The 15,501-nt window shown below is 35.8% G+C and overlaps 1 protein-coding gene across 4 annotated transcripts in view; it reads left to right on the top strand.

Annotated features, from left to right (window-relative positions):
• The window catches only part of PHIP (pleckstrin homology domain interacting protein), a 106,681-nt gene that overhangs the window by 45,631 nt on the left and 45,549 nt on the right, over positions 1-15,501 (top strand). For all 4 annotated transcript variants that reach the window (XR_010997079.1, XM_068183898.1, XM_068183897.1 and 1 more), the window contains 2 exons: positions 8,451-8,579; positions 13,604-13,829. Coding sequence is in view for 3 of the 4 variants with exons in the window: in XM_068183898.1 (XP_068039999.1) it covers positions 8,451-8,579; positions 13,604-13,829 (355 nt within the window). In the remaining variant the exon portion in view is untranslated. The remainder of the gene's footprint in view (positions 1-8,450; positions 8,580-13,603; positions 13,830-15,501) is intronic.

Genomic DNA, 15,501 nt, shown 5'->3' with positions numbered 1-15,501 from the left:
GGAACCTTATGGAAATAGTTACAGATCCTTTCAGCAAGATAAAGTTATATGATTTGGCATTATGTTGCCACATCAAAACTTATACGTAGTCATTCTCTTTAACAACTGTATTAACAGGGAATAGCAACTCTAAAGTTCTTGGCACTGAAAAACTCTTTAAAGAACTTAAATATAAACAGTTGTTGAATATACAGTGCAACAGGTATAAGCTGCTTTATCAGACCTAACAAACTTGGAGGGCTGATGTTTTGCTTATGTTCTTGGTTGGAGTTAGAAAAGTACTGCAGAAGTTAATAATCCTTAGGGGAAAAAACCCAAGCCAACAAAAAACCCAAACCAAATTAAAAAAAAAAGCTCAGAGTTTTGCAGCAGGGTAGAATTGTTACTGACTCTACAAACGTTTTAATTATAGAATTATAAAATACAAACATCTTCTACTTTCAGCTATAGAATTTTAAAATTTGAATGTCTTATCCTGTCTTACCAACTTGACTCATAGCTTGAGTTAGCTTTTCTAGTGTAGTCTCAAATATGATGGTTCAGTGCTTGTTATCAGAAAGTTGAAAATACTGAGCTGTGGTTGAGAAAGCTGGTCAGAATTTCTTAGCGAGACATGAGGACCAGGTATTTAGCATGACTGACTTAATGTAATTATTTTACCACAAATTCTAGAGAAAATACCCCAAAGAGGAAAATTTTATCACAGCTTGTTTATGTAGTTTACAAACCAACATGTGTTATGCCTCTCTCAGCGCTATTTAATTTTTAGTTAAAGGTTAAATTTTTAACGTCTATGTATCAATGTCAGGTACATGAAGTGAGACAGTTGTATAAATAAATTTTACTAGATGTTTTTGAAAAGCTGTAGTGGTTATGTCTGGTTATTCCTGAAATACTGTTTGTGAAGAATAAAAGATTTACTTTGCTGGGAGACCTCTGTGTGTTACTTGAGAAGATAAGACTCCAGCATCCACTTTTTCACTTTAAGGATTACAACATGACTATATTTCTAACAGTTACCACTGCAAAAGTTAGGTAGAAGAAAAGATGTGTTGGAAGAATCTTGGAATTTTGTAGGACCACTCATTAAAACCTTATTTACTATTAGCTCTGCTGTAGTAGCTTTCATTTGACTTCATTCAAACTTTATATGCAGTGAAGAGTGCTTTCATATGATTGAGAGAATATACTTGAAAACTTATTTTTAAATCTCTTGATTTTCTGGCCAATCTTGAAGTTAAGACCCAAGCTCTTACGACTTTGCTATAGTAAAGAAAAAACCCTCACTTGTATTGGTCCTTAGTTTTCTTTTTCAGGTTGCTTCTTTGTTGAGAAATCTTGGGCTGAAGAAACAAAAAGTGGATTTGATAAGGTTGTTTCGAAGGTGATCTCTGAAATTCCTTTTATTTCATTTGATTGCCTTTGAAAACAATTGGAGCAGTAGAATCAGCAAGCAGATACTAACCTACCTTATAAGGTCATGCTTATCTGGTTATGTGAAGATTATAGTTGTATCTCTCTAAATGCTGCTTTTATTTAAAATGATGTAGTAGTGAAACAGATTATACTTAAATATGCTGGCATAAAATCAGGAAATGGGGTGACACATAATTTAACAAAGCAATAATTGTTTGTAAAACATTAAACTTTTTTTTGAAACTGAAAATGCGTATTGCCATGCATCCAGTAAGAAAGGTTTGAAGCAAGTGAGTACATTCATGCTAATTTTGTTTTACATTCACTACGTGAAGTTACCATGGTGAATATATGCCTTTTCCTAGACGGATACAAGGAAATATGTGTAAATGCAGATAAATTTTTTATATTATATATATATATTAAAAACCCCCAACCAAAAGACACAAACTCAAAACAACCTCAACCCTTAAATCATCTCACACAATGATGTTAAGGTTGAAAGTTATGGCTACCCAGAAATTAAGGAATAAGATGGCTGAAGATAATGTCCAAGTGTTTTGTCCCCAAGTCTGTAGTGAACTGATTGTCTAATGTAAAGTTGTCTGGTGCTATTCCTGGTTCCGTGCGTTTCTTTCAAAGTCCTTAATTACTTTTCTAGGATGTATGGTAGTTGCATTGCATGATTCTTTTTTAAGCTTATACATTTTCTCCAACTTTTAAACCTTGTATCTTTTGAAAAAATTTAATAGAAACACTTTCTTAGCTTTTGGGAGCTTTGGATATGTTTTATATTTATTTGGAGTTATTAGCATAAGCAGTGACAGAAGTCATCATGTACAGAACTTGGCCATAAAAAGGTCAAGGTGAAGCAAGCTGCAAGAATTTTCCTGATTTCTACAATGGAAATTGTGGAGGGTGTAATTTTGATCCTATTAATGGAGGGTCTGCAGTACAGTTGAAGAATTAGACTGTCATGATGCAGTGATGTGTTGGTTGTCTACTTGCCCAGTCTCTCTGCCCTCTTTACACATTTTATGTTTTTATATAAATCAGTTAAAAATACTAGAGACCCCATGTAGGTTTTAGTAGGAATGTATTTCATAATGGCAATGATGTCTAGTTTTTGTGAATTTGGACACACACATTCCCTGTTAATGACTGTTTTAATGTTTTAGTGCAGTTTAATCCTTGTTTTGTTTAGAATTTACTGTCAGTGTTATGGCATTAACTGATTCAGGTTAAAAGGGTTTCTTCCTGCAAGTTGTCAATCAAGCAGAGACCACTGAGTTGCAATTGGATTTTTCTGTGTGCTCTTGCTCCTTCAGAGAGCTGGTTGTTGACTGTCCTTTATTTTTAGCTTTAAGTGGACACTTCATTGCAGGCAGTTCTTATGCTATGGCTACTTATGTCTGTGTACCTTAATGTTTTTCCTGCCCCATCTTCTGAAGTCTGATCTTCCACTGAACTGTGTGATGTGGTTTCATATTTTCTAATTCTGCTTCTACTTTCAATGCGAACTGGCAAACTCTAAAGCCATAATAGCATTATCATATCACTTACAACATTGTTTCCTTTTCTTTAAACCTATTAGACCTACCTACGTCTTTGTTAGCAGCTACTTGATTAGTTTTAGGCTAAATGACATACCAAAAGTTTGGAAGTCCTTGTCAAAAGAACAGTGGGAAAGATCAGGTTCCATTTAGAACACCTATGCAGAATGCTCGGTGTGTGGATTTTCTGCCACATAAAGTGATTTTTTTTTGACTAATGTCTGAAAGGCATGTCTCTTGCTTATATGAACAATGTATTGTAACTTCCAGTGGGAACTAGAGATGTGAAAACAATATTTCTTATGTTGTGGCCTTCATGAAGGCTTCCACTTTCAATGGAATTATGTGGAATTGTATTTTTAGGTCAGATTTTGTACTTACGTGAAATATAGAATGACCTAAGTAAGGTTATGGATGCATTATTTGGAATCAGTTTGTCTGTAGTCCTACTGTAATGGTTTGAAATTTTTGAGAGGTTCCACCTTTGAATAGCACATAAGAGCACATCCTGAGAAACAGATTCTGGAGAACAAAACCAGCATAATGCTGTAGTAGTTCAAATAGAAGAAGCCAGTATAAAGTTTGCAGGATTTATAGCAAGAAAAATCTTTAACATTAACAAAAAAAAACCTGTAAATAATTTATATATGTATATATATCCTTTATATAACTACTTCAGGCATCCACAGGGTAGGTGACTTATCAGACCTTCTTATCAGACCTTTTAACTGATAGATTTATTTTTTAAGACATATGCAGCATTCCTGAATAAATAACTGACTTGGCTGGTAGGAGGATAGAAACATTTTTAGTAAATATGTTAGTCTGAATTTAATTATTTCCTGTCTTCCTACCATTTCATCTCTTGTTACTGCTCTGGGATTAGTGTAGAAGATCTGCTGGTTTTTAAAAACTTCTCTAAACTGGCTTAAAAAGTCAGTTAAGTCTGCTTTCCACTTCTCCAAATGAGTAGCAACCTCCTTTAACTTTGCAGAAAGTCTGTAGATATTTTTTGGCTTATGGAAGCATGTTATGATTGAAGATTTTTCCTTAAAGCAAGGGAGAGCACAAACCTACAAAGGAACTTCCAGATACTTGGAGGTTGGTTTGACTTGAACAGTTATGATGTAGTTTCATCACTTATGAAAGATTTTAATAATAATTAGTGCTGCTTTTTTTGCTAGTTTCAGAAAATTGTTCTAGCATACCATTGCCTTTGTTAGAATCTGAATTTCAGTTTTCAAGTTTGGATGTTGCTTGTAACTTATATTCATTTGTTCCTATGCATGTAATTAGAGAAGTTCTCATCATCTTTAAGGTCTTTTAATATAGTAGTTCTCTTTCTGCTAAAGGTCTTTTAGTATAGTCATACAAAATAGTCCTCTCTCATTAGTGTTCATATAAAGAAGCTGAGCTGTTAGATTTTGTATTATGATGAGTGGCTCTGTAGCTGTTCTTCTTAGAATGTATTCATCTTGAACATGGGAAGCAAAAAATGTGTACTGCTTTGGAAGATTTTGTTCTTAGTGTTGTCTATTTGTCCAGCACATATGCACTTTCTTTTCTGGATGCACTTCTGGTCTGGTTTAGAGTAGCACTTTTCTTTTTGTTGCTGCATAAGAATGCACAGTGATCTTTTTCACTGTATTTCCAACTAACTGCCTCAGTTCCTTACCATGAAGGATGGATTCTTCCTCAGGCTAGTAGAGGTTTTAGTTCACTGATTTTTATTTGTTTTTTTAAACTTTTTTTAAAAGTGTGCTGGTGACTAGTGTTGGAAGATTTTATAGAAATGTGTAGTGTTATTTTATGTAGACTGAGTTTCATTATTTTTTCTGGCAGTAAATGTGCTAGTAAGTTATTTCTAATAATCTTATTATGTTCATGCTCTGTTGCATTTTGTCAAGTTGGCTTTTAATTGCTTCAATTGGTATAATTTATGCTGTCCCAAATTTGTTCTCAGTGGATGATTCCCTAATGTTCATTTCATCAAAGGGCTCTTATTTTTTCTTTAGTCAATCACAGAAAGGCCTGACTTGAGAAACCTTAGTGGTAACATCCTTTCAGCTCTGTATGTCTTTCCAAAATCAGTAACTGTTAACCTTTCTTTATAAAGTTTGCCTACTCTGCATTTCTCCTACTAATCACAATCATTTGAATCAAGTTTAAATATCATATTATGCCTTTGAAATCTAGCTAGGTAGAATGAGTTATATCTTCTTGGCATTAAAAAATTAGTTATTTTTCTGAAGGAAGTCTGCTAAATTTCTCTGGTACTCTCTACTCTATTAATTTTTCATCTTATTTGAATTTCTTACTTTTTCTTCCATGTCTTATACTCTTCTTGAAAAGTAAGATTTAGCTGTTTCATACTATCTATTGATAACAGGTCAATAGGCTTATTACTGAGCTTGCTATGTAAGTGTTATTATTCTGTTTTCATATAACAAATAATTTTTATGCATTTAAGACATTATTTTGTGTACAAGCTTGACAGCTCTATTCTCTTTGGTTTGGGGCAAACTATAAGCTTTCCTCAAAACTGAGAGGAAAAGTCCTCCCTTTTTCATTTTCTTATTTCATCATCAGTCCTCTCTTTGGGATATACCAATGTCTACCTGTTTCCTTGCTAGTGAAAATATGGGCGAATTGGACTCTTAATTCTTGGAGCTAAAACTAAAAATAATCTTTACTTAGCCCTCATTGTATAGCATCACTGGTTCTTCCCTCTTAAGCTGAAAAGTCCTTGCTACTTGCTTTGCTACCTGGCGTGTCTTGTTCATTTTTCACTGCCTTTTGTTGTGACACAGCCTTTGTTGAAGCACTGGAACAGGATGTAAGAGAAGCTGGGGGCTCCTCATCCTTGGAAGTGTTCATGATCAGGTTGGATGGAGCTCTGAGCAACCTGGTCTAGAAGGTATCCCTGCCCATGGCAGGGGGTTGGAACTATGTGATCTTAAAGGTCTTTTCCATCCCAAATAATTCTGTGATTCTGTGACAGCTCTTAATTAACCAGTGCTTTTTCTGTACTCCTGAGCAGTCTCTTCCCTTCACAATTGATATCCTTATATACAGCAGGGGAAGCTTCCAGACAGAATAAGCACTCTAAATCTTCTTGGGATACAGTCTTTATGTAATTCTTGCAGCTTGGATTTAAAAGGGGTGGAGAGGGGAAGGCAGCTTCCTTCTTGCTGAAATTCTTTATTTTGCCTGCTGAAGTAGCAGCTTCACTGATTTACTACAGCTTCCCTTTTTGCAACTTAACGTTTAGTTTCTGTTTCAAATTACTAGCTCCTCTGTGTTAGCTTTATTATGGAAAAAGAAAAATCTATTGTAAGTTGTCACTTATTAATCCTGAAGTAGTTTTATTGAAAAGAAAATTCTACTGGGTAGAATTTGGTTCTCCGATCACTCTGGTTGACTTTTGTCTTTAATTTAGAATAGTAATTATATCTTGGAAGGTTATCCTCAATGGTAGTTTTTGTTCTTATAAGAATCTTTATTTCCAAGTATTTGTACTTCAGACTTGAAGATTTGTACTGAAAGGTCTTAGAGTTGCCCTTTCTGGAAGCACTTTTTAAAACCAAATTCTGGGCACGTTTAGCTTAAAACTATTTGCATTGTACTTGTCCCTAAATAGTAGAACACTATTCTTTTCCTCTACATAAGAAGGGAATGTTTTCTGATTAACACTCTAATTTCCAGGGGTTTCTTGAGAATGGTCCATCCAAACAATTTCTTGAGGGAAAGGATTAAAAAACCCATCATCTTAGTCATTGCTTTTTTTTCCTTCTGTTTATAATTTTTCTCCTCACCATGGTTAGCAAATAGTTCTTCCCTCAACATGTATTGTTTTTCTGGTAAAACAAAAGGTATTCAAAAGTTAGGCTGAACCATGACATTCTTTTTATGAAGGACTCGAACATTAGGAAGCTTGATATTGATGTTTCTTTTTTTGGAGGAAGGGTGAGGGAACAGAAATCTCTATGTATAAAATATTTCTTTTCCAATTTTTAACTGTGTTTCTGCAAAGCTTATTATTGTGGTGAAATTCTGTCTGCTTTCCACCTGCTTTCCCAAACTGTCTCCCTTTAATACAGTGAGCTTTCTATATGCAAAAAGCAGCACAAAGTTGTAACTTTGCTGTGGCAGTTGGATCTTGCTTAGACTAAATTAACTCTGCATTCCCGACTGTTGTGATGTTAGTGTCATTTGCTTGAAGTTCAGTTTTTATTTTCCATCTCTTTCTGTGAGATACTTCTGTTAATTTCTTCTGGAATAATGGGCAAAATAGAACATAAGACTTGCATTGGTTTATGTTCCTCTTTCGCTAGTCCAGAAATTCATTTGACTTTTAGGGAAATTACCTGTAGTGAGAAAGACCTGAAAGCAATAGATGTAGCAGCCTCTCTCACCGGGGGAATGTGCAGGGGTGTGGATGTGTTGTAAGACTGTGGGGAAAAGATTTAGAATTCTTGCCTTTGTCTCAGCCTGTAAGAGAGTGAAAACAGTAAATATCTCAAAAGATTTTTGAGGCTTTGTTAACTTTTTAAAATAATGCTGATGGCCTCTGGAAGGTGCTGCAAAAGTGCACAGCGTTACTGTCTGAAGGCTGAATATCATTGTTTTTTGTTTTGTTTTGTTTTGTTTTTTCCCTTTCCTGGCAATATATAGGCGTACCACAGTTAGGGAAAGAATTTTCTTTGGTGTCCCTTTAAAGAAAATGCAAAAGTGCTTTGCTGGGGAGAATAGAAAGGGGCTTTCTGAAGAGGTGCTGAAGACATGAAAATTCAGAGTGGTGATTGGTCACCTCTGCTTGATTGACAGGTTGCAGGGAAAAACAAAAACCCATTTGTTCTGGCTTAATGGAACTGGAAAACAGAAAATGAGTATCAGGTAAAAATTCCTTTTTTAAAATCTTTGCAGTTCTCCTATAAAAGATGGAGTTTTTACGCAAATTTACTCCTTCCCCACTCCAATAAATTAGGAGTAGGAATTACAGAAGCAGGTAGTTGCTAAGCTGTGTAATGTGGGTTGTCTATGTCAGTGCGTTTTCCAGGGGGCAGGTGTCGTGGAGCACCCCGCAGCAGCCACTGCTACTGGGGTAGCTTAGCAAGAAGGCGGAGGATGGAAAGAGTGTAGTGACTAAGCCCTGAACTGGGCCCAGCTCTCTGGTTAGGCTCATTAGCAGGACGTTCAAGGGGAAGCTTTTATTTTCACTTCCTATACTGTGCCTGCTTTGTGGATAAAGTCTGTCAGTTTCTACTGCTATCAATTTGGAATCTTTCCTGAGCATTATTACAAAATTCACTGAAAAGTGAATAGCTTAAAAAGTAAGCTTTGTTTTAAAGTTACTTCCATCTAGCAGTATACTGTCATACAGATTTTATAATAAATTTCTATGTCAGCACCACAGTTTTGAGAATCATAGTTGAAAATTATTAGTTTCTGTTAATTATTTTGTATGTTGATGTATTTCAGATTGAAGGACAAGGACATGGTGCAGTTTTCGACTGCAAGTGCTCTCCTGATGGACAGCATTTTGCATGTACTGATTCTCACGGTCACCTTCTGATTTTTGGCTTTGGTTCCAGTAGCAAATATGACAAGGTACAGTACAAGATGTAAATCAAAATGTTTGTCTGTGTTGAATGCATTTGTGCAAACTTCTTCAGAGCTTCATTTCAAGAGGGCATGTCTTGACATGATTTTGAGCCATTAATATGGGATGTTTTGGATGCTTTTTGTTAACAATGAGATTTTTCACTGTCTTTTTTCTAAATTATAGAAACATTCTGCATTCTGTTAAATTACTGCTTACATGAGAAGTTCAAAATAATAATAATAATAATGTAAAACCGGAATTCAAAATTAACCAGTCACTGTCCATTCTCTGAAGTGACAAAATTACAAATATCTACTAATGGATCCACATGGATAATGGGAATAAGCTACAGTGGAACTGATAACAGTTACACATTCTACTTGAAATATTTTTTCTGCTTCCTAACTAAACCCCAAAGAATGGATATGTAATAAAACTAATTCCTGCTATCCGTATTTAAATATTGCATAGCCTGTGAGAGAATTATTTACAAAAAATGTGCTATGTTTTAGTGATGCTATTTTATGTCTGTTAATGAAGTACCATCATGGATGCCTTTCTGCTTACACAGCAATATTCACCATTAGTGTGATTGAAATATTATATCTTTATTCTAATGTCATAGTCTACATTGTGTATTCTGAGTGTGGGTGTCCTGCCACAGACCCTCATGACTGTAAAGATATGTGGTGTTGTTTTTCTTCTTTTGTGGAGGAACGTGCTCTGGGAACACTACAGGTTTGGAATGTCCACAATATCTTAGTTCTTTTACCACCCAGGAAAGAAATTAGGTGTGTCTCTTCTCCCTTTTCCTAAGACTTGTGTAGATCTATCTGCTCCATTTTCATCTCTGCTTGTGGTGGCTGACACTTGAATGCTGTTGGTGAAGTGCTGTTTTTTGGATCTTGCCTCCTCCTTTGGATCTTTGGGCTCGGGCTGGTTTTGAAAGCATTTTGGCAAATGGCAGTGCAGAGGGACTTGAAGGAGGGAGAGAAAAAGGAATTTTAATCTCTATGTTGTAAGCTACTGGATTTCTTTCTATAGTCTTACAGAAGGATTTGCATTTGGGGATTTATTTTTTCTCATTGTTTCTCAACCATTATTTAGTTGAGAGTCCTCTCTACTTAGCTGCTGTTGCTATCCCTCAGTTATTACTATTTGTGCATTTCCCCTTCTATTCCAAGTCAAACAAATAAGTAGAGACATCACAAGCAAGGAAAATCAGGATTATCAGATAATTTTCTTTGTGTTTCAGGATTCTGACTGTTCTAAACTTTAAAGCCTGTTGTAATAGGAACATTTTTCTTACCATCTCCATGGATTGTTTCAGGTTTCTTTTTCTGTCCAGCTGTTTTGGAAGTATGTAGTTCTCTGCTACTTTGAAATTCTGGAAATTAAATTGAAACTGCGAGTCTTTTGGTCTTTGCTGTGGTAGATCAGAATTTTCCTTTATACTGCTATTTGAGAATTTACCTGTGAGGGATTAAATCTGTTTGTAGAGTGAATACAGTTGCTTTTTCCTGCTTGAATTCTACAAACCCTCGGCTCTCTTGGGGATTTTGCTGCAGCCCCTGAGAAAAGATTGTTTTAAAATTTTCACTTAGTGAATGATTTAAAATAATCCTGTACAGCTGTTGCTGTGCCAATGTTACTCTTGGCATTCTTCATCATAGAAGAAATGGCAGCAAATAAGGACTTATTTGTTACCACTTTAGTCTCAGTCTTCCACTCACAGAAAACTCAGCTTGGAAGTGTCTGGTGTCTTCCATGTATGGTTTCATCACCTCTGTTTTTGTCTGACCTGATTTATTGGAAAATGTTATTACAGGTAGGTAGGTGCTGGAGATGGCGGGGTTTTTTTCTGCCTTTCTCCCCTCAGATACTGGGAAGGGTTTCAGACCTCTTGTCAGACAATGATCTGGTAGGATATGGGGTTTTTTGTCTTTAAAGTGTTTCCCATCTCTCTGGGGAAATTAATTTTACAGAAGAAAGAAGTGTGGTAACCTGTCCTGTATTCCTGCATTTTGGAATTGACAGTGATTATAGCTGAGATGGTGTTAATTCTACTGAGAGAACAAGCTCTTTGTATTTTCATGTTACGTTCAGATAGCATCTACATTTCCTAGTTGACTGGAACCAATGCCTAGGTTTTCTTTCCCCTGCAGTGTGATCTTGGCCACAATGAAGGTGGGGTGATGGTTTTTTGTTTGGAGTTTTTTGGGGGGTTTTGTGTTTTGCGGTGGTTTTTTTTTGGTTTTTTTGTTTGGTTTTTTTTTTTGTTTGTTTTTTGGTTTTTTGTTTTTGTTTTTTTAGATACATATTTTTGTGAAGTAATTCTTTTGTGGGGGAAAATAAAAAGAATACATGTGCTGCTTGTCTGGGGTTGCTTGAGCCGATCTCAGCTGAAATCTGAGTGTGTCATCACCAGAGCTGAGCCAAGTTCACTGTCAGCAGGGCATGTGCACTTCAGAAGTTCTTGATTAGGTGGAAACTTGTCCAGGAGTAACTAGCAGTTCTGAAGTGTAAGGTACATCCTGTTGATTTTAAATCATAGAATATTCTGAGTTGGAAGGGACCCACTAGGATCAAGACCAGCTCCTAGCTCTGCACAAAGCACATCATGTGCCTGAGCACATTGTCCAAATGCTTTTTGAACTCTGGCAGGCTTGGTGCCATGACCACTTTCCTGGGGAGCCTGATCTCTGAGCTTTCTAAGGCATTTGTTCCTGCAGACTGCCCAAACCACAGTACTTAGTTGCAAGTTGACAGTTTGTGTATGGTGGATTGGTGCAATACTGGGGAAAACCTCTTTGTGTAACTGTGCCCATTTGGAGAAACTGAGCATTCTGAATGTGTGATTGGAGGAGAATCTATCTATAGAGCTCAGACCTTGTGGAAAGCTTTTGTGCTCATTCCCAAGCTAGGTTTGTGAAGTCATATGAATAGAAGATTCATATGCAAGTGGTGATGTGATACCATCTTATTGTCATGAATTTGATCTCTAATAGGATATAAACAAATAAATCTCATTGTTGATACTTCTGACTGGTTTTCTGATGGAATGTCTAATTCTTCTGATTTTTCTCAGGATAAGACATTTTCCTGGATTCCAGTAGGGATACTCTACCTCAGAGTTGTCCTGAGCCTGTGTTCTCCAAGAAATGCCACATTATCTTATGGAGTAGAAAATTGTTATTTAGCCTCCCTATTATACTTGATTGCAATACAGAGTACACAGAAGTGTAATTGAAACAAAGTTCCTTGTGATCTTGTCCTGGGTCTTGCCTTTGCTTGCAAAACCTGGGATGCAGACTACACTGTACAGCTAAGACACAGCATAATAAAACTCACAGGTTGTATGACCTTGCCATTGGAAACTCTTCTTAGTATGGGAAGTACTTAGTAGGAAGACTTACACTAGGTGTAAGTAATGCACATTCTGTTATGATTTCCGCAGACACTGTAAGTCCTCCCAGGTGACCTCTGTCTCTATCATATTGAGCTATTGTGAGATGAAGAAACAAAGGTGTTAATTAGGCCTTGATTCTGTAAGTCAGACACATGAAAGCACTTTTATCTTTCTCATTCAGCTTCTGCTAACAAAGAATCTAGCAGCAACATTTCATCCAGTCAGCTTTTTTACTGCAGTGGGGTATCACCTTGTCCATATGTATTTTGTAAGAGTAATCTTTTGAACCTCTGAAGTGAATTCTTTTCCATTGCATCTTTCTTTGTATCGTTCAAATTTCTTCCTGTTGTTAGTCTTCTGAGTTTTTGTAAGGTATAGAGCCCATGACTCCTATGATTTTTTCCCAATTCTTTTTTTTTAATCCATGTCATCTGGATGCACTTTCTGATGTTGTAATTGACAAATGTCTGTTGTCATCTTTGTTTCCTGGCCTTCTTGCTTCCAGAGTGGGAGACATTTGTCATTGAGAGACCAGACCTCTGAGTAGCTGCTATAATCTCTGCCTTAGTGATTTCTACATAATAAATTACCAAAAAACATGTTATGGATTGGTCATGATAGAGCACACTCTCTTGGGTGTTCCTCTCTCCATGCTCCAAAGAAAAGATTTTTTGAGATCGCTATGCATTGAGTCAATAATTTTATTATTTTCATATTATACTAGAAATCTTAATTTGTGTGAATTAAGATTTTATGATTTGATTTTCACTTGTTCATTCAGTTCAACTGAATACATGAGCTGCCACAGGGCTTGCTTGCCAATAGGAGGTCCTGGGATGTGTAGTGTATGCATCAGCTTCTCTTCTATTCACTTTTTCTTTTCTGCTTGTGCTTCAATATCTTTCTTATTGCACAATACTGAGATACCTGTGCCAGTGAGGGATGGAGTATACATATTTTTATATTTATTTGGACAAAAATATTCTTTAGTCTTGAGGGTCTGTGGAAAGTCATCTATAATAAATTAGGAGCAGGTGGACAGAAATAAAAAAGAAAACTTAGTGAAAAATTCAGTTTTTATTTTGGCTTTATTTTATCAACCGAAACCTTTTTCTGATATCTACTATTATAGTAAGGGTATATATATTTTGATAATGTTAAAATATTTGGCAATGCCCTGATGTAATAAATATTTTCCTAGTCTTCTGCCTGCACCATATCTCATAAGTGTGTGACACAATTTTTTATTATCAGAAAATTTATTAATATATTCAGACTGTAGAAGAAAATTTATAAACTAATATATTAATGCTATATTTGGTCAGATCTCTTCTAGTAATTAAATATTACCCCATTCCCCTATTCTTTAAATGCTTCCCACCCTCAAACATGTGGATTATTATCTTTGCAGTGTTATATAGAAAAGAGTACTTTGAAACAAAATAATAATGGAGTCAATTAAATTTTCCCCTTTAAACTGAAATAAACACATCAACTTATAGGTCTGTTTTTTGCAAAAGTGACCATGACTACCACTGTTAAAAATACTTTTGGCAGTTCTCTTCTGTATGCTTTTGTAATAGGTTCTTTAAAAAAATTACAAAATGACTTTGTTTACAGATAGCAGATCAGATGTTCTTTCATAGTGATTATCGGCCCCTTATCCGTGATGCCAACAACTTTGTCCTGGACGAACAGACACAGCAGGCTCCACACCTTATGCCTCCCCCATTTTTGGTTGATGTGGATGGCAACCCTCATCCTGCAAGGTATCAAAGACTAGTTCCTGGTCGTGAGAACTGCAGGGAGGAACAGCTTATTCCTCAGATGGGAGTGACATCTTCAGGTATGGAAAATTTCACTTCACTGACCAGTAGTCTATCTAGTTACTTCAGCTGTTCTACACTTTCACTTTGTCATTTTCCTTCATTTATGGGCATAGTAGTTCACATAGTGTGGAAGAATTACGATGTCTTTGGCACTGATTGCTTGTGACAATTTCATTTACAGTATTGTCATCAATCAAGTTGGCACTAGTTGATGCTACAACACCAGTTCGTTTCATTATTGGAGCAATGTATAATGCTGTGTGAGCTCTCAGTTTTCTCTTTGGGATAAGATTTCCTGCTTTAGAAAACCTAGGAAATAGACTGACCTTCTACAGATCAGTTAGAAAAGATAACACTTGCAATAACAAAAAAATGAGGAAACATCTGAAAGAAGCAAAATTCTCTTCCTCATTAGTTGAAGAAAGTCATTCATTTGAAGCTTTGGTGATTTGGTTAAAGAACTGAAGACTTGAAAAAGATATAAAATCTAGGAAGTTCCTTGGAAGTTTTATTCTCATGCATATGACATGAGAAGAACATGCATATATAGGGCCAATGGCTGGCTGTTGGAAACAGCCTAAAGGTGTTTCACATGGATAGGGATGGAAAAATAATGCCTACTTATTATATGTTACTAATTTAATATTAGTATGAATAAGCAAACAGTGACTGATGAAAGTAGCTTTAAATGTTTTCAAAATAAGCACTGTAACTATTTGGATATTCTTGAAAATATGTGAAAACTGACTGTTCCTGTAAATTGTAGTTTATATGTTTATGATACTTAAACCTGTGGTGTGTCAGATATTCCAGGAAGGGTAACTAAGAGTGTTTTTACCAAAAAAATCTCTTTATTCTTATTTGTAGACCTCAGGATTATAGGGCAGTGAATATTTAAATATTTTTAGGGGAGGAGTTCCTGATTTCCTCCAAAATTACAAGAAGAAATGCTACTTGAGAAGCAGCTGTAAGAAGGAAAATATCCTTCCTGGTGAATGCAAATTTCTTAGTGGCTTTGAAACAAAATTTGATTTTTAGGGAAGGATGTGACTTTGCTTCATTGCTACAGTTAAAGTGTGAATCTATTGCATTGTGAAAATCTCCAAATTTGAAAATGTCCTGGGCACATTCTTCAATATATCTTGAAACAAGTCAGACTCTGCACACAGTCCCAAAAAAATTAAATTTAGAGGTGTGTCTGCATGACACATGAATGCCTATAGAGAGATGATGTCCATAGCATTTTGTTTAGCAGCAGGGAGCCATCCGTCAGCTTGACAAGTGATGGACAGACACAAGACATTTTTCTACCTTTTTACAATATAGCAACAATGCAGTTGTATGCAGACCTAAACAGCATTTATATGTTCCCTTCCACTAAGAAAGTTCCTTTTCTTTCTGAAGCTTTGTTGTGGGATTTGATGCATCTCACTCAGAACACTGACCATTTATTCCTTGTTAAGTTTTCTGTAGGGACTTTTAAGAGTAGGGGGAATTCAGAAAGTCATACTTGATTTACTGCCTTGATGAACATGAAGCACCTTTAAACCAGATGTTTTGAAAAAAATCAAGTATACACCACTGTCTTTATTATTTTATTTAAAAAGAAACCACTTGCTGTTTCTTGCTAAGGCATTGTCACACAGGCTAGATAAATAAAAACATTCATTTTGTTTAGATAGCAGTTTC

Source organism: Anomalospiza imberbis, chromosome 3 (genome assembly GCF_031753505.1).
Source record: "Anomalospiza imberbis isolate Cuckoo-Finch-1a 21T00152 chromosome 3, ASM3175350v1, whole genome shotgun sequence".
Classification (NCBI taxonomy): Eukaryota; Metazoa; Chordata; class Aves; order Passeriformes; family Viduidae; genus Anomalospiza; species Anomalospiza imberbis.
This window is presented reverse-complemented; position numbering and strand designations above follow the sequence as displayed.